This window comes from Perca flavescens, chromosome 17 (assembly GCF_004354835.1).
Source record: "Perca flavescens isolate YP-PL-M2 chromosome 17, PFLA_1.0, whole genome shotgun sequence".
NCBI classification, from domain to species: Eukaryota; Metazoa; Chordata; class Actinopteri; order Perciformes; family Percidae; genus Perca; species Perca flavescens.
Genome location: NC_041347.1, coordinates 1,586,967 through 1,612,620, shown reverse-complemented (window position 1 = coordinate 1,612,620; position 25,654 = coordinate 1,586,967). Strand labels below are relative to the sequence as shown.

Genomic DNA, 25,654 nt, shown 5'->3' with positions numbered 1-25,654 from the left:
AATAAAATAAGATCCATAATGAAATTAAAGAAAAATAAAAAACATTAAAAAAAGTTATAATAACTAGTTAAATTTTAATAATTTGATAAAGTATTTCAGGAACATATGTATATATTGCACTCTATGTATTCATATGCTTATTCATTTCATAACATTATAATTATGCTATGTAGTTTATTATTTAACATATTGTGGTGTCATTCCCTCCCTTGTGAAACTGAAGAACAGTTTTTCCCTTCGTGTGAAACTGCTTTACAATGTGAGATGACAAGTGTCATCATACTGCTGGCCAGATTTGATCAAAGTGATCAAAGGCCACTACATTTATAGTGTCAGCGAAAAAATAAATGCAGGCAAAGAGAGAGAGCACTGCTCAGTGAATTAAAAATAAGTCATAGAAGGACACAGAAGAAAGAGAGATTTCAACAGCGAGCAGAAACGGAGACTGGCTTAAAGTTTGTAACGCACTCTCCTTGTTAAGTTATTTTTCCAGCTCGCTCAGCTCTCTTTTTATCCCTCTTCTCTCATCCATTATTTTAGCTATTTCTCTCTAAATGTTGTAGGGACCTGCAGGCAGAAATAGAAGATGAAGTTGTAGTATCAATAATCATTCCTTCACAACAGAGAATCAAGATGGAACAGGCATTTGCTCTCCCTTAGCACTGCTAGCATATTCTGTCATAAAGCCTCAAATTACAGCTCCATCTTCTGCGTTTCAGACAATAACACCCTTTACGGTGATACACTTCAAATGAATATACTATAGCCTAAAACAGGCAGACTGGCCATTTTTTCCTTTGTAACCAAAGTTCCTTTTTATCTCAACGTGTATCAGCATTGACCAAACCTCATCCAGTCAGTGTCAGATGGGCATATTTTTGCATTAAATTTAAAGCAGTGAAAAATGGAGCTGTAATCATAAGCATTACTTTTCCCAAAACAACCCTATGCAAGTATGCTACTTTGCTCATGAATCCAAATGCAGACATTTTACACACTCATCTCAAAACACACCTAAATAACACTTACTGTACATACATACAGTTGTCTACATACACTCTCAGTCTCACACTCTCTGGGACACATGCTGTACTCGAGCGAATGCTAAAAGTACAGATAATATATCCAGTAGAGCAGGTTAACCATGACAAAAGAGAGGGGGAAGGTGACTCTGGAGTAGTTGTCTATGTGGTGGGGGTTCTCTATGTGACAGCAATTTATGGAGCGGAGCACTTTGCGGACAGTGGCCAGAGCAGTGAGGCACCAGTGGGTGTGCTTCGGGGGCGATGCCTCGGGGTTAGGCTCGCTGCCCGAGGGGCTGGACGGGCTGACAGTGAGTTCTAGGGAGGCGGGAGTCGGGGTAGGAGTTGCAGCGGCCTCCTTGCGTCTCTTGGCCCTGTTGTGATTGGAGATGGTGGTGATGATGCCGTTCATTTCATCGTCGAAGTCGTGCATGTGGTGGGAGTACTGCAGGAGAGTGAGAGCCAGAGAAAGAAAGATTTTTGAATAGAAACAAAAACGTGACACATTGAAATCTGAGAGCGTTTAGCACTTGTTCAACTCACCCCAAAGTGTTCATGATGCCATGATGTTGATGATGATGATTAAGATGATGATGATGATGAGCACCAAATATGGAGACAATTACTGTGCAAATCATGCACTTCTGTATTTATACTTGCTATTTTGAGTAAGTAGTGCGTTCACACTGGTGAAGTATGGCCAAATGCAGTGCACTACTCCTTTGCGCCTCCAACCGTCGCAATCTTTGCTACAGACCGCCAACGTATTTTCAAACTCGTGTATACTGTATAGCGACAAAGCTGCAGCGTTTGCGATTCAAACGGCAAAAACCAAAAACACAAATGTAATTTATACATGTACGCACTACACAAGTGAGTACATAGTCTACCCAGCGCACTACATGTAAGTGTACTCACGAAAGTATCCACATTTTGAGACACACCTAATGACTGTGACCACAACAATTAACAATAACACAGTTACATCCAGGAGGGTCTCACCATGACCATGTGGGAGTCCATGTGAGTGAGGGTGCAGAAGTGGGCCACGGCGTACTCAATGAGCGCGCCAAAGATAAAGCTGAAGCAGATTCCCAAGTAAACATCAATGGCCTTAATGAAGCAGTTGGCATTGGGCAGTGACGTCCGGGCTCCCATCATCAGAGTGGTCATGGTCAGTACGGTGGTCACTCCTGGCACAAACAACACAAAGAGACATACGGATTCTTTGATCAATCATGAAAGGCCTTAACACTTATTATCTCAGTTCGTCTTTATATGAGTGATGGACTGCTACATAAACACACAATTTCTGCCAAAGCTGGAACTGTTTTTGGGGGTTTTTAACATGAGGGATTTCTGTGTTTTTATATAATAAATGTTATGGAATATTTTCCAGGTTTTCCAGTGGGCTTTAAACCTGCAGACAACTACCCAAAAAACTGTTAAGTGAATTCGGTGTACAGTATATTTGCTTTAAGAAAAAATACAGAAAAAATGTAACCTGCTGCAACGGTGTGGCTAATTAATATGTTTTAATGAGTTTGTTTTGTAAAAATAGGTCAATGGCATAGATTAATAAACTTTATTAAGGGATTTTGATACACAGGCAATACTTGTTGAAAAGGATAAGGTCATGGCTGGGTTTTGGTCTTTAGATGGGATTTGTTGACAATAACATAAATAATGGATAATGCCTTATCCTTTGACATGTATGTTATCCTGTATGTAACTGTGTTTAAAAAGAATGACACACATACATCAAGATTTTTCTATTTGTATTTTTATTTTTTTTTGCTATCTGTATTTATTTATTTGTTCACTTATTTTGGTCCTTTCAGTATTATTAATGTTTTAATTATTGTTTTCACTTCTGCCATATGTTCATGATGTTCTAAGTGTTTATGGTGATGTACTAAAACAAAAAAACAATAAAAATATGTTTAAAAAAAAATAAAGAATGACAAAGAGAGTGGAGTACTCCAATAGACAGAGCTGCTGACAGAAATACAAATATGAAGAATCATTCTGGCCATGTCTTGCAATCCAGACAAACCCAACTCTTCATTTGCACTCCCTATTGATGACTCCAGTTTGGCCTTCAGTAGGCTAATGCAACTCAAGTCATCTTTTTCCAACATTCAGATAGATGACCAGAAAATAATATACCCTAATCTGGAGTTTCTCATATGTCCAAAATATGAGATAAATGTTCTAATTTAACTTCATTCAGTCATGATATGAAAAGGATGCCCAGACAATCATATAAAGAAAAAGCAACAACACGTGTAATAACCCTCAGCCCTCTGAAATCAAATCCAAACTAACATCTGTGCTCACTTAAGGAGAATAACAGTCTCTTATATTTGTGATGACTGATGAAGGAGAGAAATAAGGAGGATTGTTAATATCGTAACAACAGTACGCAGCACCGTCTGCACCATTTTTTACCCAGGAAGGCACATTTTCACATTTGAGTGTACAAAAGAAAGTTTTGGCCCATACCTATACAAATACGTGCTGGAACAGAGGACAGCGAAATCCAGAAGGAAACCCATGAGAGGACAACCAGCAGGCTGGAGGGGACGTAAGTCTCGAGGATGAAGTACAGAATGCTCCGCTTGAGCTCAAAGTGGAAGACCAGCTTTGGGTAATTGCCTTTGAAAAGAGGGACACAAGTACGTCAATGTACAGTACTGTACTTATTAACAGAAAAGATGTGGTGTGAATCAGTAATCCCACCCATAAGGGCTCTAATTATACTGACTGCTGTGTATAGTATAGCCCTGGGTGTAACGCTAATCGGTGGATTGAAGGGCATTGTTACCAGTTTCGTAAACGGCCTCTGAGACAGATGTGTAGTGGTCCTCTACTGTGTACTGAGCCAGCTGTAGGGTGTCTAAACCGCTGACGGACTCATTTCCTCTGGTCCAGTAGAACATGACATCATTAATGTTGTAACCCCCTGTAGGAGAGAAAAGAGATGGAAATAACTTTCTTTGGAAAATTACAGAAAATAACTTAAAGCTGCACCAGTCAATGTTTTCATTTTAACAATGGATCCAATGAGTATGTTTAATGTGAAATGTGTTGCTCGTAGTAAGGAACCCACAGAGAATAATCACACACTGCTTTAATTCCCCTAAGCTCTACGCAAAGTGGAGTTTATGGTTTTATAGCCTGCATCTTTACTGTTTTGGTTCAGACTTCCCACTCTCATTAACCTTGTAACCAGGCAGCTGCTTTCAGACAAAAAGCTCTGATTACCCTACCGTTCACCAGCTACCCAGCCCCTAACTGTTGACATGCAAAGTTAGCGACTAGCTGTAGACCAAGCCTGCTAAAAAGAGGGTGAATATCTGACTTACATTCGTCAGGTGATCACAAACACAACCATGTACTATGTACTAAGAATGCTAATGTTGCTCCATGTCTGTTGGATGTGTATATGGGCAACTGTTTGCTAACACGTTCACTATGAAACGCTATAAGGTGATAATATGTCAATGTTACACCATACCTGCCAACATTTGGTTTTCAAAATCCTGGAGATTTGTGCGGGGGCATGGCCGCGCTTTCCGGTGGGGGGTGGGGGGGTACTGTTGTGTAGTGTAATGTAAGACCCGCTGTTTAAATGTCATTTTTCCCACCGTGCGCTACATTAAAATCAATGCGACACGCCTTACAAAAAGTGTAGAGGTTGTCGATATGACTAGGTAAGATGCATGTAAATTGTTGCGCCCAACGCTGTTGAAATTTACAGCTACATTCCGATTTCTTTGCGGGAACACCGCCCGCCTTCAGCTGCCATTTTTGTCGGCTCGCTTTCGGGTCTGAACTTTCCACGAAGCTTGCGCAGAGATCAACTGCGCAACTGGGTTACAGGTTGCCAGGTTGAGGTGACAAACGGGTTGAAATGCGTTTCATACAAAATCTGGCAACTGGTCAACATTAGACAAACATATCCGATTATTTATAAAGGATCTTGGGCTATGCAGTTTCCCGGGAGAAATAACAAACCGGGAGAAACCGGGTCCGGGAGATAGGGCTAAAAAACGGGACTGTTGGCAGGTATGTGTTACACGGTAGATAAAACACATTTATGTTCTTCACCTGGAGCAGTTTTATTGTTTGTGCAGGTGCAGATATGACAAGCAGAATACACATTAGCATAGAAAGCTGCTTGTAAAGATGATGAAGATAATGATGATAGAGAATTAATAGTTTTTACTAAACCCTAAAGTAGCTAGATGGAGAACAGCAGTGAATGTTAATTGCTCAAGCTAAGCTGAAGTCTGTTCCTCTTATGGTTGAGTTGTTTGGGGCTTTCAACCCATAGTGGGTGGTAAACTCCCTCTAATGCTTAATATCTGCACAAGAGAAACATTTGGCAACCTCTGAAAATCTAGGTTAAGACGTTATAGTACCTCTGACAAGGTCTACACCAACACTAAAGTACTTTGTACAACAATTTAAACTCTTTAATATACAATGCTTATGCTTTGTGTATGTAATTACAGTCACAGTGGAAACAAATGTTATCCTCCCATTATTACCTCTAACACAGTTTGACACGGATAGATCTAACAAGATTTGCTAATGGAAATGCATTTGTGGTGTTTGTGTTCACTTCTTCAAAGGGGGTAGCAAAAAGTCCTGATGAGGAGCTCATCTCTTGCCTCGTACCATAACAGACTTATCATGCATATTGCACTGCTCCCTAGAGAACCCCGATAACCCGAATACAACTTGGAATAAGAAGGCATGCAAAATGAATATGGTCCAAGATGCCACGGCTAACTGTGGCAGTGCTTTTGATGGTACTGTACATTGTAACTTTCATCATATCAATTAAAAAACAACTGGTGTTGTTCTCATGATCAAATTTGCTGAGGACAAAAAGATGTGATTAACAACCCCTTCTGTGTATTACTCTCGTTTTTCTGCAGAGGGAGCAAGAGAATAAGAAATCTTACAGGAAGTGCAGCTGGCTGAAGCTCAAATTCACTTCTATAATCTGTTCTACATGAAATGCTCATGAATTTGCTGTTGCTATCCCCATTTAAACACATATTGAGTCATGTATTATTGACCAGTGTGAGCCATGGTGCTGGGAGCAAAGTCCCCTAATGAAGGGCTCTGTGTTGACTTTGATGCTCAAAGGTCCTGTATATTCACTGTTTTCTCTCTCATTGTACTTCTCTCTCATTATTTTTCCCGACCTAAAGCCTCGACATTACAGTACAAATGAGAGACACAAATGGGTAGTGACATGCTATGCAATAGCATGGAAAGAGTTACAAAAGGGTACGTTCAACCTTCCAGTGCCCTGTTGCCCCCTTGCAAACCAGTGGCCATATCTACAATCAAAGAGTTGTTCACAGCCACCACCAAAGTTTAATTAAAAAAAGACCAAAAAAGACTGTGACTATCTTCTGACTGTTTTTGCTGTCAGAACGCACTCAATATTTTACTGCAAGCCTGATCTAAAAACCTCGCAACCTCCCACAACGACGCTCTCTTTAAACCTTCCTCCTGCACAGAGGATCCACTTTTGGCACGACATTAAAAGAAATAAATCCTTGAATATACATCTTCATGAAGAGGCAGAACAAGAGGGAGGTAGAGATTGAAGGAGAGGAGGAACGGAGGGAGAGACACAGATAAAACAGCAAAGATAGAGCAGCAGGATGAGAGAGATTGTAAGAGAAGGTGGTAAAGACAGACAGCAGAGAGAGAGAGAGAGAGAGAGAGAGAGAGAGAAATATGCAGATATTTAGCCTGGAATTATCAAAGCAGCGGAGGAAGGATCCATCATCCTCTCAGTTACCTACCGTTAACCTCCAGATGTCTTTTTGTTCTGCTAAAGTGGGACTGCAGCTGCTGTTAAATGTTTTATTTGGGACTGAGGTCGTGGTGGGCTTCTGGCAGACATCAGACTTAGCTTAGCCTGGCTGGCTGGCTGGCTGGCTGGCTGGCTGGCTGTCATTTAATACCATTGAGCTGGAAAGCAAAAATGGCAGAATAGGGGGGGAATCTGAGGAAGGTGGGAGGGGGGGGACTCCTTCCCTCCCTTGAACAAAAAAAATATCCATCTTGCCATGTTATTTAATCTCAATGGTTTTAATTATAAAAATGGTGCCATCGCATTTGTATTTGATACCATTAAAAACATCCCCTTTTTCTGAAATCTAAACAAGTGAACAATTCTCTAAGCCTACTGGCAGAGGTTTGCATTCTTAAGATTTTAAATGATTTTTGTAAAATAAGGTGGGCTTGTTGTCAGGGACACGACCGACCCTAAAATGTGGTTCCTAAGGACTTATGGGCTTAAAAAGCATGTTTGGATCGTTAAAGGTCTAGTTTGAAATTGGAAATACGCTTTTTTTGTTGAAAGTTAAATGGTTGATATCACTCTTACATCTGTGTTATAAACAAACAAAATATATGTGTGTAACATTTGGTTAGCACATGTGTCCCACTCATGAAAATAACTCCATATTGCTACTACTGGTCAAACATTCCACAGGGAACCTTTAACTGTGGCACTAGAGACATGACACCATAAGCTCAGCTTAGCAAAAAGACTGGGAGCAGTCAAAACAGCTAGCCTAGCTCTGTTCACTTGCTTTAAGTCTCAATGCTAAGCTAAGCTAATGGTCTCCTGCCTCTAGTTTCTGAAAGTAACTAGGCATGTTTCCTAAACTGTTGAACTATGCCCTTAAGAGGTAAACAATTTTCATAGAGTCACTTTAACTTTGTTTCATGGCAGCAGTTTACGACAGACACAAGTAACCTATATCTAACCCCTGCTAACCCTATCCTGAACCATTGTCCATCTGTAGGTGTCCATGGTCCCTGAACCAGCAGTATTGGTCCCAGAGCCGGCCCGACGCATAAGCAAACTAAGCGGCTGCTTAGGGCCCCGTGGCTACCAGAGGGCCCCCAAGAGCACTTGAAATGTCTCACAATTGAGCTTATAACAGAGCCGGTCTATTTAAAGATAAAGTGTTGCTGCTAATTGGTCCCACATTAGTCTTTAAATGCTTATTTGTACATTATTAAACTAATATTTACAATACACAAGTTGGTTTAGTGCCAAGTGCAGTGGCAAAATGTTACAATGTGGAGAGTCCCCAAATCAAATCCGGCTTAGGGCCCCCAAAAGTCTTGGGCCGGCCCTGAATTTGGTCCCAAGTCTCTACGACCTTATGTTCCCGAGATACAAGGTTTATGACATACACAGGAAAATACTACATCATGACCCAAACTTTCTGTCTGCTACGTGACATAAGCATGCAGTCTCTCTCTCTCTCACACACACACACACACACACACACACACACACACACACACACACACACACACACACACACTAGAAGATGAAAGAAAGTGATCTGTTTGATCCTTCGGTTTGATCAGACTCATTAGACATCCCACCCACCAACCAAGTCACTGCCACAGCTTGGAGCTACACAGTTTGGATTTTCTTTATTAAGTATGAAGTGTCCTTACAGCTCTCCAGTTGGAGCGTGCAGGTCTGCTTGTCCATGGGATACTTGGTCAGATCCATGTTGCAAGCCACGGTGGTGGTAATCCTAAAAAAACAAAAAAAGTTTTTATTACAAGGGAAATTCCATGGAAGTAAGTTTAACTTGTGTGTACGAGATAGTTTCTCACATGAATGACGTCATCGGACTGCATGCGAGTGTATATTAATTACCCATGTGGATTATAGCCTATCTGCACTGTTTACCCCTAGTTGGCGTGTATACACAGTATAAGCTTTTGATGAATATTACGGCCAAATTGCGTGTATTTATATTGTTGACAAAACTGTAGGGGAAATACAGTTTCAGTGTACAAGCTTTCCTTTTGCTAGCATGAAAATGTTGAGTCATGGCGTTTGATACAACTAATGATGGGCAGTCCTTATCATGACAAAGTATGCATGAAGCTCTGATGATTGATGTGATGCAGCCATGACACAACTCTCTGGAGGCTTTCTATTAACTGATTCGGTGCTTGAGGGAGGGTATTTTTGGTAGACATAACTTTGGTCCACATTTCACATAGCCGTAGACTGTATTTAAAGTTGGCCGACACGTCTCCACTTCCTCCCACTGTACATAAGTGAATCCAAAATATCCTGGATATGGGTGCTGCCCTCTTGTAATTTTGGACCAAGAGTCTGTGCAGTAATGATCAGGCGGTGGAGCCGTGGTATGACAGTCCTGCCCATACACCCGCCCGACCAATCGCGAGTCAATCACAGCTGTCAATCATGCTTTTAAACCCGTTTTCATAGCATTAAATAAAAAATAAAAAAAACGTATCAGAAAAATTAACACTCCAGTCACCACTTCAAAATTAAAGTTTGCTAAAAGCTTCAAAGTCCTACTTTCTAACTAAGATTAATACTTTTTCTTAGAAATATTATACATAACCCTTCATAATTAGTAAAGGGGACACTGAGCTTGTGTATGAAATTAAAATTGTTTACATTTCTATACACTAAAAGGTTGTACCACACTGACTTGGGAAAATGGAGGTTGACTATCTGAAAATCCACCCACCATGCACTCAAGGTGCAGTTACAGCAATTTACATAAGCCTTCGTCTGATAGGCATCTCTAGTCTTTACTGTATGGAAATTTCTGATTTCTCTTTCGTCAGAGAACAAACTGGACCCTCGTAAAACCAGTAGAAAATGGTAATTCTTATTGAATCTGCCTTCTTAACTGCTCAACCTTTACCTCGGCACTTTCTCATGTGTTCCCTCTGGCACAGCACTAAAAACATTTACCACAGTTGTCCTTTCCTCAACACCTCACATTTCTCACCTCACTCTGTCCCTTTTCACAGCCCCAATTCCCTGAGGTGGCCATCCCTCTCCTGACTATCATTTTTGCCTTGTTTTACACTCACTAGTTCTGCTCTCTGACTGGGAGCGCTACACTCCTCCACATTTCCTCTGTCAGGGTAAAGCCCCAAAACTGAAACTGTGCAGTTCTCTTTATGGAGGCAAAGGTCCGTAAAGTCTAGGACACACACAGACATTCAGAACAACATAAATCCCCAAATGGAGTCACTCTGTATATAACAATGCCATGTACTTGTTAAAAATAAAAGCATAAATCAAAACTCTCAGACAAAATGTTCACACACCATGGAGCAATGCAGTGCCCTCTTGATGTTTACAGAGTTTGGAGACATGATTAACTGTGAGGCCAGACTGAACTGAGCCTGCATACCCAACCCAATATACTATAACGTGACACCCACGTACATGCTTTCGCCCATGATAGTTACAACGTTGCCATAAGAACAGTGAGAATGTCTCCCATGGGCTTTTGTCTCTTTCATTGCGTAACCAGGACACACGTGTAACCACGACAAAACTGTATGCGTGAAAAGAAGTTCAGCACCACTGAGATCCAGGCACATAAGCATTGAGTGAGGGGAGTCAAATCAGTACAATTGGACAGCTCTTACACAACCCATAGACAGGCTGAGGTTAATGCATGTGACATAAAAGCAGTAGGATGTGTAAATCCCATTATCACAGGCTTAACAGAGCTGAACAAATTCACTTGCTTGATCATCTATAACCATTCTATCTATAACCTGTCTGCTTGGCCCAATGTCTAATCAGAAAGTCAAAGCAATGCATGTTTCAGAAGCTTGCCAAGAGTTTGTCAGATGTTAAGCCCTCGCACACATAGCAATCACTGCCGGAAAAGATGCTAACGGGACTTGCTGTTGCTTTAATAGCCCACAACTCTTTGTATTGACGGATGGCATGCTGTATTCATACAATCCAATATCCAAGTACTAGAATTGACACAACTCCCTGCTTTGCAATCACATTATGTCAAATTCAACCCACGCTTCCTCCCTCAGCCCATTTCTTCTCCATTCCCTGGCCTTTACTTTTCATTGTCTGTTGGAGCAGAGATAAACAAACACAACAACCAACAAGCTTGTTCGTTATCCCACCTCAGCGCGTAAAGGACGGTCCCGTTGGGGAAGATGCGTATCAGCCGGTTCTCCACGGTGATGTCATGGAGGAAGGACTTCTTGGAGTCGACGATAAAGGTGTCAGGGACCCAGAGCAGCTCCACTAGCCGCCCATCTAGGCTCAGGCTCTTGTTGCCCTCAAACACCAAGCGCTCGTCCGTCCAGCGCTGGCGGAGGAAAATGGTGGCGGTGTAGTCCTGCAGGATTGGTGCTCAAAGGTCACAACGTAGCTAACAATCCCTGCAATAATATGCTGACCAACAAGTTAGGTTTTTGCAACCTAAGCATCTACTGTATATCTTGTATTTCATTATTCAGCTTTAGGCTTTATTTTTTGCATTGTTGGGTATTAATGGCGTCAGGTCGCTAAGCCCTTATGTGTCTGAAGCAACAATAATCCACAGCATTGCTTCACGTCAGCAAGTCTGTTCTGGTTTTTAGGACACTGAACACATTTTGAGCAGGACATCCATTCTAAAAGTCCTTATGTTACATCATCTGTAGCTGCTGAATCAATTCCTTCTGTTGTGTGGCAACAAGCTGTGAGTGCAATCTCCTAGCCAAACATGTTCAGCCCCACAAGAAGTAATAAGTCCCAGTGAAATGAAATCGTCCTGTCCACTGTTTAAGTGAGGCCTACCCATGAAGTGGAAATCTGTCAATCACCATGTCAATAGTCCTATTACTTATGTGAAAAATGCGCTACGATGCTTTGTTCTAATTGATTCTTGTGTGCTGTTATTGAGATCCAAGTGGAATGTGGATTTCAGGCTTGGATGAGTCCCACTCTGCTGAATTGGGGGAGGAGGCTCTAAACGGTGCATTATTGCCTGTGTAATTAGTTGATCATAGGGCTGCAAATAACAATTATTTTTCTTATTGTTTAATCTACCAGTTGTTTTCTACAGTAAGTGGTCTGTAAAATGTCAGAAAATATCAAAAAAATCATAATCCCTCAGAGCCTAAACTAACATCTTTAAATTATGTTAGTTTAATTAAACCAACAACTTCCCAGATTTCCCAGATTAGTTGGATTACTAATGTGTAATGAGCTTTCATTTTTTTACACCAGCAGAAATCAAATGCATTCATGCAAATATTAACCGCAACTATTTACATGAAATGTTTCTTAATTTAATTTTTTTCTTCTTTTTTTAAGCTAATTCTTTGAGTTTATTTTGCCTTTAATTGATAGGAGAGCTGTAGACCAGAAAGGGGGGAGATAGAGGGGGAACGGCGTGCAGCAAAGGGTCGCAGGTTGAAATCGAACCCGGGCCGCTACGGTAAGGACTGAGCCTTGGTATAAGGGGCGCACGCTCAACCAGGGCATGCACATTTTCTTTTTTTAACCGCCATGGTCATTGTGAAAAAGTGTAATACATCTATGTTGTAATACATCCATATTTTAAACTATCAATTAAACAAATGATGGCCTGGGATTGAAAGCAAAAACAACAACCCATAAGCAACTGCATGCTACACTAAATTACTTATAAGGGCCGGTTTTAGCCTGCTATATAAAGGTGAGCTGGGGATTTGTATTCAGGCTGTAGGCTGCCCACCCAATCAGAAGTTAGAAACGGTTCTATTTTTTGTATTAGCTGAACATTTTCTTAACTTTTGGGTGGGCAAGACGCACATTTGGGTGCCCCTGGCCCCGGCCAGCTTTGTATATTAAATTCAACATACTGTAAAATATTGTCTTACCATGTTGATCTCTGAGATGGTGTCAATGCTGGCAATGTCCATGCTCATACCCACTGTTACAGGACCATCTAGAAACAAAAGAAGAAATACCTTATAAATAAATATACCTATGCTTTGAAGTTCCCATATTGTAAAAGTGTGTGATGTTTTTTGTGTTATTATAAAGCAGGTCAAGGTGCTATATTATTTATATATGAAAGTACGAAATGGCTCAAGTCACGGAGGAATGCACACAGCCCGTATTTACAAACCAAGCCTTTAAACAAGCCGTCAGAACCCCTGTAGGGTTGTGATGTCACAACAATACCATAGATAGGCAGAAAGTGCCGACACAGTGCCTTTACCGTCATTCCCTGGCTGCAATGAGATACCTAGAGCGCAGATGTGAAAGACCCAAAGGCTGACAAATCAGAGCAGACTGGGCTTTATCAGGAGGGGGGCTTAAAGTGACAGACGCTAAAAACAGAGCCTTTCAGACAGAGAGAAGTACAGATAATTCAGACAGACAGTAGAAAAGCAATAATAAAACATTTAAACATTTGAACATATTGTAGTATAAACCCAAAATACAAGTAGCGATCTGAAAATGAGCATAATATGGGACCTTTGATGTGTGTGACAGTGAGTGTTCATGCATACATACAGATGGATATACATGTGACTTTGTTATATGACATAACAGTGTATAGTGAGGAGGCATAGGGATATATGGTTGTATAATAAAGCATAGTGTTATATAATGAAAGGTTTTTTGAAGGACAGCATATTTAAAAACGCTAAAGACCCCCCATCGCTGGCACATCAACAGCTGCAGTCTGTCGAGTGTGAACCCCCTTGAGGGAATTAGTTCTCCCTGATTCACCATCAAAGAGAGGTAATTTTGCTGCCCTCTATGTTTCATCTTGCCATTCTCCTTCTATTTCACTAATCTTCATTTATGTGAGAGAGACTAATGAGCCTTTCGTCATTGTGCTGTGTGTGTGTGTGTGTGTGTGTGTGTGTGTGTGTGTGTGTGTGTGCCTACTGTAGGGGTGTGGGTAAGGGTGTGTAATTGCAGCATGTGCTACTGTAAGCAAGTGTTCAAATCACGCACATATGTACACTTGCTCTTTTGAGTACATAGTGCGTTCACATTGACGAAGTGTGGCCACATGCAGTGCACTGAGAGTACCCAGATATTGCACTCAAAGCGGCCAAAATGTTGAGTGTGGATCGCTGGACACTACACGCACTCAAGGGCCGGCATTTTCCGTTACGTGGCTTTGCTACGGGACCACCAGCTACGGGACCACCAGCTACGGAACCACCAGCTACGGAACCACCAGCTACGGGACCACCAGCTACGGGACCACCAGCTACGGTACCACCAGCTACGGGACCACCAGCTACGGAACCACCAGCTACGGGACCACCAGCTACGGGACCACCAGCTACGGTACCACCAGCTACGGGACCACCAACGTATTTGTAATGTACATGTTTTTGTTCGATCGGTACCACTACACTGTCGTCAGTTAGTGAGAAAACTAGTGGGGCGGACGACAATAGGTGGGGGTAATGCTCCGCCTGGCTGCAATTTACCATTACTCTGAAGAGGAAGAAGAAGAAGAAGAAGAAGAAGAAGAAGAAGAAGAAGAAGAAGAAGAAGAATTTCCGGTCTGTGCTTAACAGCCGTGCCTGACAGGAGACAACTACCCTTGACAAAATGTACGCACTGCACAAGTGTGCACAGGGCACTACAGTGCATTCAAGGAAGTATCAGAATTGAGACACACAGTTTGTGTATTTCTTTACATCATGTCATGTCTTCACATCAACATTTTTTACTTAAAATGACAATATTTGGCTTTAAAGTTATAGTTCAACATGTTTATTCGATTTCTAGCAGAGACTTAGATGAGAAGATCGCACTCTCATGTCTGAACTGTATATTCAGAGATATGGCTAGCAGCCAGTTAGCTTAGCTTAGCACAGAGACTGAAAGCAAAACAACTAGCCCGGCTCTGTCGAAAGGTAACAAAATCCATCCACCATTAATCTACATATTAATGGTGGATTGATGTATGACATGTCTGTACAAAAGCTGAAGTGTAAAAAACAAACACAAGACAGAGCTCGACTAGACTCCTTCCCCCTGCTCCCAGTCTATGCTAAGCTGCCCTAACAGTCTGCTGGCTGTAGCTTTATAATCAGGCTACAAACGTAAAAGTAGTATTAATCTTCTCATCTAATTCTCGGCAAGAAAATGAATAAGCGTATTACGCAAAACGGCAAACTAATCCTTTAAGGTGACTTGATCAGCACGAGAAATAATGATTACATTTTGAGTAATGGGGCAATCGGCTTTAGGATTGTGTGGTCAGACTGCACTGAGCAAACCTGCGGGCTGTGCCCGGGGCTATCTGAGGATGACATTGACAAGCAGTGAAACTCTGCAACAAAATATTTCAACTTGCACTGTGTGGCTAAAAATGCCACGAAAACAGAGAGTGAGAAGAGTGCATGATGGTAGCACTCAGTCCCAGCAGCATGGAGGGGGGTGGGGTGGGGGTCCGGGGTCTGGCCACTGACTCACCTTTGCCCTCTCTAGACGAGCCTCTCTCCCTAAAGTCGTACTAGCAAAATATAATGGATATTAGGAGTGTTTTTAGCCTAGACCTCTGATGTATACACACGTACTGCAGTGTTGCCAACTTCACGGTTTTCTCGCTAGACTTAAGGACTTTTTAGACCCTTTTAGTGACTTGCTGCTAAGATAAAAACTCGGTACAGCACAGCATCTCTCCCTCCACCAGGTCATTTTAAGTGTAGACCCAAAAACTATTTCAATGTAAGCTCGACAAAAAAGCATAACGTGTGTGAATGTGAGATAGTCCTCGAAACATAATGGCCTGTCAACAAAAATACATGTCTCTAAACTAACTCTGTGTGTGGTGCTCAGCCCTGAGTGACACAAGTTACAGTAGAGGAGAAATGGCAGAGCATAAGAATACATAGTTTTTTACATCCCAAATCATTATTCATCTGAAAAATTCAAAAACAGTTTAATTTTTTCAATCATTAAGACATACTGTATACTTTGCATGTAAAAAAGCATCAAAATAGAGATTGGTAATCAAAGCTATGACAAAGGTCCTGGCTAATCTCCAATGTTTATGTCATGTTTACTTGTATCGCTCTGCTGGTCTGAAATCGCGTTCACAAATTGTGTTTTTTTTCCTAGGCGGCATCCCAGTTCGGCTGCATTTCCACTGACCTGCTAAATATAATAACTTTTAATGTTGATTAATATTTTGTATCCAGATCAGTGAAAATTCCGTCTGTGCTGCCCAAGAAATGGAATACAGCCATGACTTTGCGTGATGACGTGCATATGTACAGTGTATATAGGATAGATAAGGAGGATGTGCTTATAACCTAACACTCCTGTACCGGTGCTGCCTATTATGTTTTCATTGGATCCCGCTTACCAAAATCAAATGCCCACCTACAGATTTATGTATGCCTCTGGGTCTGACAACATAACAGGTATCACATATCTATCTGCATTTTGAGGGTGATTTTATTCCTCGAGGGTTAGGAAATGAAAATAAATCTATGGAAATTCTTACATTGTAATGCAGATACACGTGTGTGGGTGTGTGAATATGTGTGTTTGCGTGTGACGGATTCCCAGGGCCCAGAACAATAACGGTGGCGAGGGATTTGCAGGATATGACATAACATCGTTCCTCTGAAAGCGTACAATGAGAAAGACTTTTCTTCGATGTGAAAATTGAATCGCGTATTAGCAGCTCTTATCTTGGCTAAGCTACTAACGACATTATACTTTCCGATTTATAAAGATATTAGTATTTAAGTATATCACTCTGACAGGCCTCATATCAGTGTTTGCTTGGTTTATTCTGCATGTATTTCCTTATTATTGTTTCATTACACCCAAAGTAATTGTGGGACAATTTCAAAGACTTGACTTCATCTTGTATCATTAAATTTGTCAGCGTTTATTACTCAGAGGAACACGCAAGCACAAAATTGCAATCTGAAACCCTTCTCGTTCTCTGTCAAACCCGTTTCCCCTGAGTGTTCCATCATTTCCATGTGTCTGCAGTCTCCTTACTGTCAAAGAAAGGCCTGAGGTACTTGTTGTATCCTTTCATCAGCCTCTGAATGGTAGGAGGTAGAATCTCTCCTTCCTTCACTTCGGCGTTGAGCATCGAGCTCTCTAACAACCTGAGAACAAAGACAGAGAAAGAAAGACAGACAGAGAAAGAAGGAAAGAAAGAAAGAAAGAAAGAAAGAAAGAAAGAAGAGAAAAACAGAAACCAGTATTATTTTTCGTCTCTCCTCATGTTTCGCATTTACCAGGCCAATTCCTCTTCCCGAGCCTATCACTATTCACAAAATCTGCAGGGTGTTGATTGAGTTCCACAGCAAATCTTAGAAACCAGGTCGGGAGTGGGAGAAAAGAGAGGAGATTAAAATGGCAACTGAAAACCTAAAGGAAGAGGAATAAGAGAACAATAAAACTCTTTTTTATTTAGTAACCTTAAATTGATTTAGGTTTAGAATATTTCAAACCATCCATCTCTCTGTTTTTCCATTCACTCTCTTTAAAATCACCATTTGCTTTCATGAGATCCCCCCGTTGTTTCTGAATGCTATCCTTAAAGGCCCATTCATGTGTGGGAAGATGATTATATTGCTGGCAATTGCGGTAGGGAAGAGAACACTCATTGCGTCTTCCCCAGTGGTGTGTGTTTGTGTGTGTTTGTGTATAATTCAGGCTCTAAACACAGAACGCCTGCTCTGTAGAGAAAGCCCTGGGGCACGCGCCATGATGTAAGAGGGGCTGGGGCAAGACAGATCAGGCCATGTGCAAAGGCAGAAAACATTCATCTACATATGCCGGCAGCCTCTCAGAGTCCCCTCTGTCAGTTCTACGCTGCTGTAGTAAATTGAGTGACAAGGAGAGCAAGAATGTAAAAGGGAGATGGGATGCTGTTTTTTTTTTTTTTTTTTTTTATCACACAGCGTCATCAAATACCCACGCCTTCAGTCACTCATCATTGGGTGAACAGGTTTTAAAGCATCGGTTTATCTTTCATTTTGATACCTTAATTGCTGCAAACAAGTTAATCAATTTGGCTCAAGATAATTGGTAGGTTCCATCTCATGCCTGGGTTACAGTTCCGTTGCATAATCCCTGTTGCTTCGTTTTTTACTCCGCTACATTCATCTGACAGCTTTAGCTACTAATTACTTTACCAATTAAGATTTTTGCACCCAAAACGCATGTAGTTTATAAAACACCATGTTTTATTATAAATGAAACTACCCAACAACACACAAGCCTTCGAGTACGGCTGAAATGATTAGCTGATTAAACACTTAGTTGATTGACAGAACTTTTTTGCTCGTTTCCAGTCCCTAAAATGTGAGGGTTTTTCTGCACTGACTGCTTTTACTTTTAATACTTTAAGCACATTTTGAAACGTCGTCGGAGATCATTGAAACTCTCCCTGCAACCTCCTGCGTTTGGGTTCTAACCTGCAACTCCTGAAACGGTGACACAACGCCAGTCCTTTTTCTATTTCTTCCCCATTTAAGGACAGGCTGTTCTACTGGTGATTCCACCACCCGCCATGAGAGCCAAAGACTTCTACAAAAAACGAAAAAGCACCAAACTCAGAACTTGTTTCACCTGACTATGTCAAATCAGCTTAGACTCCTAACTTGCCCGCAGCACCCTGTTGCTAACGCTGCATAAAGTCTCACTGACATAGCTCGCAGCCTGTTGTTTCAGCAGGCAACAGACTTGGATGGGAAAGCCACGTTAGTGACGGTGCTGGCAGCACTCTGCCTCTGGCATAATGCATTATCAATCTGGGTCGCCCTGTGTGACCCTCGTTACATTCCCAAATGTTTTTTTTTTTTTTTTGCATCTGTGTAAATGTATAAGTGGGTTTGTTTAAAAAAAATAAAATGCCTCTGCAGTGGCACAGATAAGGATAGCAGCTCAAAATGAAAAAAATAAAACATGCCATGGTGGGAATGTGATAAAACATCAAGAAAACATTCTACTAAATGTGCCATATATCATGGAATAGATTTTCTAGCACTAACTGTTCAAATCCTCATCTTTTCGGGCATTTTTAGGCCTTTATTTTCACAGGACAGATGAAGACAGGGGGAGAGTGAGGGGGAATGACCTGCAGCAAAGGGACGCACCTTCGTTCTATGGATGCTGGTCTTCTGATCGTTCCAAATATTAAAAAAAAGATCAGCTGGTCACCGGGCCTTTGCCTTTCGCGCACCCTCCCTCTGGAATGGTCTTCCATCCAATGTTAGGGAGGCAGGCTCAGTGGATATCGTTAAATCAAGACTTAAAACATTTCTTCACTCAAAGTATTATGAACATGTTTAAAATCCATAACTTTTGAACCATTGTTTTATTGTTTATTTTATTATGCATTATCATTCGTTGTTTTATTTCATGTCCTAACAATTTTAACCTGTGGTATTTCAATTATATATATATATATATATATATATATATATATATATATATATATATATATATACAGTACAGGCCAAAAGTTTGGACACACCTTCTCATTCAATGTGTTTCTTTATTTTCATGACTATTTATATTGTAGATTCTCACTGAAGGCATTACAACTATGAATGAACACATATGGAATTATGTACTTAACAAAAAAGTGTGAAATAACTGAAAACATGTCTTATATTTTAGATTCCTCAAAGTAGCCATCCTTTGCTTTTTTTGATAACTCTGCAAACCCTTGGTGTTCTCTCAATGAGCTTCATGAGGTAGTCACCTGAAATGGTTTTCACTTCACAGGTGTGCCTTTGTCAGGGTTAATTAGTGGAAATTTTTCCCTTATTAATAAAAAAGCAAAGGGTGGCTACCTCATGAAGCTCATTGAGAGAACACCAAGGGTTTGCAGAGTTATCAAAAAAAGCAAAGGGTGGCTACTTTGAGGAATCTAAAATATAAGACATGTTTTCAGTTATTTCACACTTTTTTGTTAAGTACATAATTCCATATGTGTTCATTCATAGTTTTGATGCCTTCAGTGAGAATCTACAATGTAAATAGTCATGAAAATAAAAAGGAAACGCATTGAATGAGAAGGTGTGTCCAAACTTTTGGCCTGTACTATCTATATATATATATATATATATATATATATATATATATATATATATATATATATATATATATATATATATGTGTATATATATATTTTGTTGATTTTATCTGTCATATTTAATTATACCTTTTATATTGGCTAAATTGTAAATTTTCAATTTTTGTTGTGAAGTGTTCTGAGACCATGGTCCATGGTGATAATTCACTATAAATAACAATAAATTGAATCGAGTCGAACCCGAGACCGCTGCATCGAGGAATAAACCTCTATATATGTGCACCTGCTCTACCAAATGAGCTAACCCGGCCACAGAGCTAATCGTCTTTGAAGTCTGACAATGAAACACAGCTTCTTTGACTAGAATGTGTGCTAACAGCTTCCAGCTCCTCTCACCCTATCCATATCTGTAAATCCCCAGACTCTCGAACTTTTGGCTGTCTAAACCTTCACCTGCAGACGGGGATGAGACCTCGGCTCTCCAACCTGCCAAACAGTCGCTATCCACTGAGCCCTGACGATGAAAAAAACCACATCCTCAGAAAAGATTCTAAGGATACATCGTTATAATCCTCCCAGAATCATACAGGCTACTAATATAAGCAACACCTCTTTGTTATTTATGTGCAAGGCAGCATGATCTTTAGGCTGTGTGCTGCTGAGGGAAGTGCACATAAACTCTCTCTCTTTACACACACACACACACACACACACACACACACACACACACACACAAACATCACTCATATTTATGTACTGTAGGGTCTCTCTCTCCCCAGATAAAAGCACACTGCGGAGTGCACAATTTCCCAGAATGCATGCTGACAGACCTGACATGCCTGCCCACCAGGTTGAATGCACTCAACTGAGCTGAAGAAGGCCTCTGCCATAATAAGTCACCAGCTATTGCTTGGTTTCAAGACAACTGCAAAAACATACATATAAATAAAAAATAAATAAAAAATGACTTTGTATTTTAAGTGCCCCTCTATATAAGCCCTACGATTTCTGTACATTAGCTGCCATTTTTACAGTATAATACATGATATGAAGATGATTGCAGGATATTTGAATGTACACTAGTGAAGCATCTTACGCCAAGTAAAACATGCGCTTCATCATGTAAACGCACCAGCTGGGTTTCCACCCACAAACTAAACACACAAAGGATACACTTCAAATGCCTGTATGTGTGAGTGTGTTTTTCTGTCTATGAGCACTGACAGCCTGTCCAGGGAGTACCCTGCCTCCGACCCATTGCATGCTGAGATGAGTTTCAGCCCCCTCACAACCTTGAACAGGACAGGCTATATTTAAAATGGATGCATGGGTGCATTGTTTGTTAAAATGCTAACACTTGGCATTTGTGACACGCTAATCTAACATGTTTTAAATGCAAGTAAACCCAGTGATTGACAAGTTATGCGATTAAGTGCATTACAAATCCACCGGAGTCACAGACACTTACAGTGTTGCTAAAGAGATGCAAAATGTAGTATTTAGTATTTATTTATTGTACGAGGACTACCACTTGAGATGTGGCATCTCTTTTTCGAGAGGGTCCTCGGTAGGACTGGACAATACAGAAGACAAGACACTGCAGTACAACATACACATTTACTCACATACAAGCTCCCAATAACCCCCCCACACACACACACACACACACACACACACATGCCCAGATGTTACTAGTGTTAGAAATGATCATAACAGAGAATGTGTGAGTAGTGATTAAAAACAAAAATAAAGAGAAATAACAGAAAAATGTGAGAAATCAGAAAAACCACAAACAATTACACCAATAAGCAACAGTCAAGCATTAGGGAAAGCATTTACAACAATTGCTTGTTTGCAATTACAGTAAATGAACAAAGATGTTTTGAAGCGACTCAAAGATGTGGTTGATCTTAGTGACCGAGGCAGGCTATTCCAGTCAAAGGGGGCTTTAAATTTAAATGAACGCCTGCCACTTTCTTTGGAAATGTGAGGCACATTAAAGGATAGGTATTCGGTGTGTCTTAAACTATAATTTGTTTGGTAAGGTGTTAAGTATTGTTTCAAGAATGCATCTCGCGCACAAGCACTTCAACTAGCTAAACGGGATGTTGATATGAGCAGCCGAGTTGCATGGCACCAGCTGATTTCTGAGGGCTTGATCTGTCCTGTCACTTGAAACCGCTACATTATCGGCACAGACACATGACACTGTGGGTGCAAACAACTCCTTCTAATGTGCTAATTGGCCAGTCCAAAGTGATTGCTTATTAAGTCTTCTGATCTTGGTGGGAAGGAAGTTCCGGATCAGAGTCTTCCACTATTCTTGGTAATGGGCCCTTTGGTTCGCTTATTGTGCTTCCGCTTCTCTCCTCTCTTCATCTCTCATTTGTCTCCGCACCTCTTTCTCACAGTGTAAACAGTCAATGATGAAGATAACTAGCCAAAATATTGCACCCATCATATTACTGCTGGCCAAACTGTATCCACTGTGTGAATTAAAACACCAGTAACACAATGAAGGAGTAAGGAAGAAATCAGAAACTATCTGCTAATAAATGTACTGGTGGCCAGTAGTTTCAGAAAAAAAACACGTAATCAAGTACTATGTAGCTTGAAAGAATAGAACATTTTGAAAATGACATGTTTTCAAGAGTAAGATAAGACGATAAATACCTCATATCTCATGTCTGTGCAACAAGTACTGTATGGAGCTGCAGCCAGGTGATTAGCTTAGCTTAGCTTTACTGTAAGTTAAACACCCACAGTATCAAACCAAATAACCTGTTGCATGTCGTTTAGAAAGAAATAGTTCCAGCACAACCACAAATTTTCATTTTTGCATTTTTAAACAAGGTAGGTTATAGATTGCGAGCAGGGATGTTAATAATTAACTGTTTAACCATTAACTGACAATACATACTGACCAATTAATGCTATCAGTAAAGTAAAACAGTTAAAATATTATTAAAAAAATATTTCAAAAGTAAATTAAGAAATTCGTTAAATATTAAGTAAAAAAAAAAAAGGCTTTACAATCTATTTCTTAACTGATTGTTAACTGTCTAGTATTTACTCTGCACTAGCAAGTTGCGTTTTAAGCTCTTTTTTTTCTGCTAAAAGGAATCAAATTTTGGAGCAGATCCAAATCAGGGGGCGGATACAAAAAAATATTTCACTTTCTTTAACATTGTGAGATTTGTGCTGCATTCATGTGGTGTCGGAATAATCCTTAAAATGAGTTACCGACTTGGAAAATTCCCGCTGCATTACCGTTGTGAAATACAGCTCTGGCGGAAGTCTGCGCTCTCTGAGAGCCCTTCTAGTTCAAATATGTCAAGGACTGTAAAACTGTGTAGTCCTGCACTTACAGAACATCTGGCTAGCGGATGTGGTACAAGCACGAGCGACCTCCACCACCACAAGATAGCCTCTATGCCGACATGCTCTACAGTCTATGGCCTATAGGCTACGCTGATGTGTCTTGTGTTTGGATGCGTGGGTGGAGGAATAGGTTGAGACAGAGTAATACAGGGTGGCTTGGAATGAAGGACTCAAACCCTGTGGGGGAATTCGCCTTTTCAGATCTTGTTTCATGACACAGCCTCCCAGATTACCCCCCACACACACACACACACACACACACACACACAATCACTCTTACTCTTCTTCCCAAACTCTAAAGGCATCAGTCCTGGCAGCACTTGCACATTTCAAAACAGATTAATTCAGTTGAAAATAACCCCTGCAGAGAACTGAGTAACGCTCACTATGGACCTCCTTCTCCCTCTCCTTCTATCTGTTCTCTCTCCCACTCGGCAGTATGTTTGACTCCAACCTCGCTTCTCACTCTTCTCTCATTGATTCATGTCGTTCCCCAAACTCTCAGCCGGCCTCCTCTCCGCTGCAGAAATCCCCGCAGCTATTGGCGTGCCGTGACGCTCGAACATCACAAAGGAGTTCAACACGTATGTTCTGTATACGCACAGGGAGCAATTTGATTGAACATACCCCATTGAGGAGCATGTACAAATTTGCTGAGCGGAATATGATTTAATAAGGCAGGAGTGTAGCGCCATGACTTTTTTTTTTTTTTTTTTTTTTTTTTTACGTTTCCCCAAAGTTGCACACCCACAGGTCCCCCGACACATTTTCTTCAGATGGGTTTCTTGATTTGCCACAAGCAAATCAGTTATAAAGACCCTAATGTAGGTCATATTACCGTAAAGTTTAGTTTCCTTCCTTATCCTATCAATCAAATTAATGATACAAAGCATTTCTTCACACTTTGATGTCCTAAATGGTAGAATTTGAGGGATTGGTTCCAATTATGCGGGTTATGACACCATGATTTAAAACAGGTCGTGGACGTATGATTAGTTATTCTGCAAACCATATAAAACAAGGCAAGTCCTCGGTTGACATTCAAGGTTAGGGAATCAAGCTTATTCATATTCAAATGACAACTAATGACATTTGCGTCCTAATTTCACAGCTCCAGATCAAATATAAGCCAAATTAATGGGTTCATTTTCCCTCCATACAGGGCTGACACTGCACTGCATGAAAGGTGCCCTCCTGACTTTCTTGGTACAGTAGGCTGTAAGTCAGGGGAGGCACCCATTGTCTAGTGACAGGCTGCTGGAGAGAACAGGTAAAACATACAGCCTAGCTCAATCCTCAAGGTCTGCTAGAAACGTTCGCTCCGCACTGGAGGCTTCGCCTGTCACGTTGCATTAAACGTCTGCTTTTTTTTCTTTTTTTTGCGTAGAATAATCAGTTTTTTGCCGCTGTGAAATGGGATTTGAGGAAAGTCACTGCTGCTCTCATATACAGAGATTATTCTCTCGTTCATCAGGGACTTTCCAGTCTTCCTCAGACCCCTCAGCCACTCCAGGCTCAGAGATGCAAAGGCAGGCACCACGAAAGAAAAAAAAAAAAAAGTCCTCCTGAGTTCAAGTTGCAGGCTTTTGTGGCTACAAGCAGCTGTTTCTCCCTTTCATGCTAGTCCAGGCAGCTCCCTAAGCCCCATCCACATACGAGAATAGAAGAACTCCCTCCTGCCAAACATTTACTGTCTTCATAAGCCTACTGAAGTCTGAATCTCAGAAAAAATGTGAGTCGTACAACATCGTGACTTTATTTCAGGCAAATCTGCAAGTGTAGATGGAACATGTTGATATACTTCTGGCTACTAGTCTCAGTTATAACCTAACACATCAAAAGATCCGAATGTATAGCGCTTTGCTACATCAAATATAATATTCCATTATGTCATTAACCTCGTTTTCATTAATAACAGGCGACATGAAGGCCTGGGAGCTCTGCTCGGCTGTTTATTGAAGGGGCAGAGTGAGATTTGTCAATGAAGTGCTTTGCTCCGTCAGCCCCCGCCAATTACGCGGAAGTATTGCTCACTTTACACCATGAACTTGTCATGCCCTGTTATAACCACACGGCATTTAATCAATCAGTACAGCATCGGCGCAATCAGAAATGAACCAGTATCCTGAAACGCACGGTAAATTGGACGGATTATCCATGTGAGCTTCGCAGCATGTGCGTGTGTTAATTGTGTTGTTAATGTACATCAGATGCTGCTTTTATACGAGACTGCTCTCCACAGGCAGTTTGTCATTCTAGGAGCCGCAGAGCTGTGAACGTGTATGAACAGTAATGATATTCATAGCCGTTGTGCTGATAAACGGCATCTCGACAAAAGACAAAACACAT

At 40.9% G+C, this 25,654-nt stretch overlaps 1 protein-coding gene across 1 annotated transcript in view; it reads right to left on the bottom strand.

Annotated features, from left to right (window-relative positions):
• Positions 1-202: 202 nt before the first annotated feature.
• LOC114572230 (gamma-aminobutyric acid receptor subunit pi) overlaps positions 203-25,654 on the bottom strand; it is a 54,090-nt gene continuing 28,638 nt past the window's right edge. Inside the window, exons 3-10 of the mRNA XM_028603747.1 lie at positions 16,870-16,982; positions 12,750-12,817; positions 11,022-11,239; positions 8,538-8,620; positions 3,850-3,987; positions 3,528-3,680; positions 2,025-2,215; positions 203-1,467 (exon numbers count right to left, since the gene is read on the bottom strand). Of these exons, the coding sequence (XP_028459548.1) occupies positions 1,105-1,467; positions 2,025-2,215; positions 3,528-3,680; positions 3,850-3,987; positions 8,538-8,620; positions 11,022-11,239; positions 12,750-12,817; positions 16,870-16,982 (1,327 nt within the window). The 3' untranslated portion in view covers positions 203-1,104. The remainder of the gene's footprint in view (positions 1,468-2,024; positions 2,216-3,527; positions 3,681-3,849; positions 3,988-8,537; positions 8,621-11,021; positions 11,240-12,749; positions 12,818-16,869; positions 16,983-25,654) is intronic.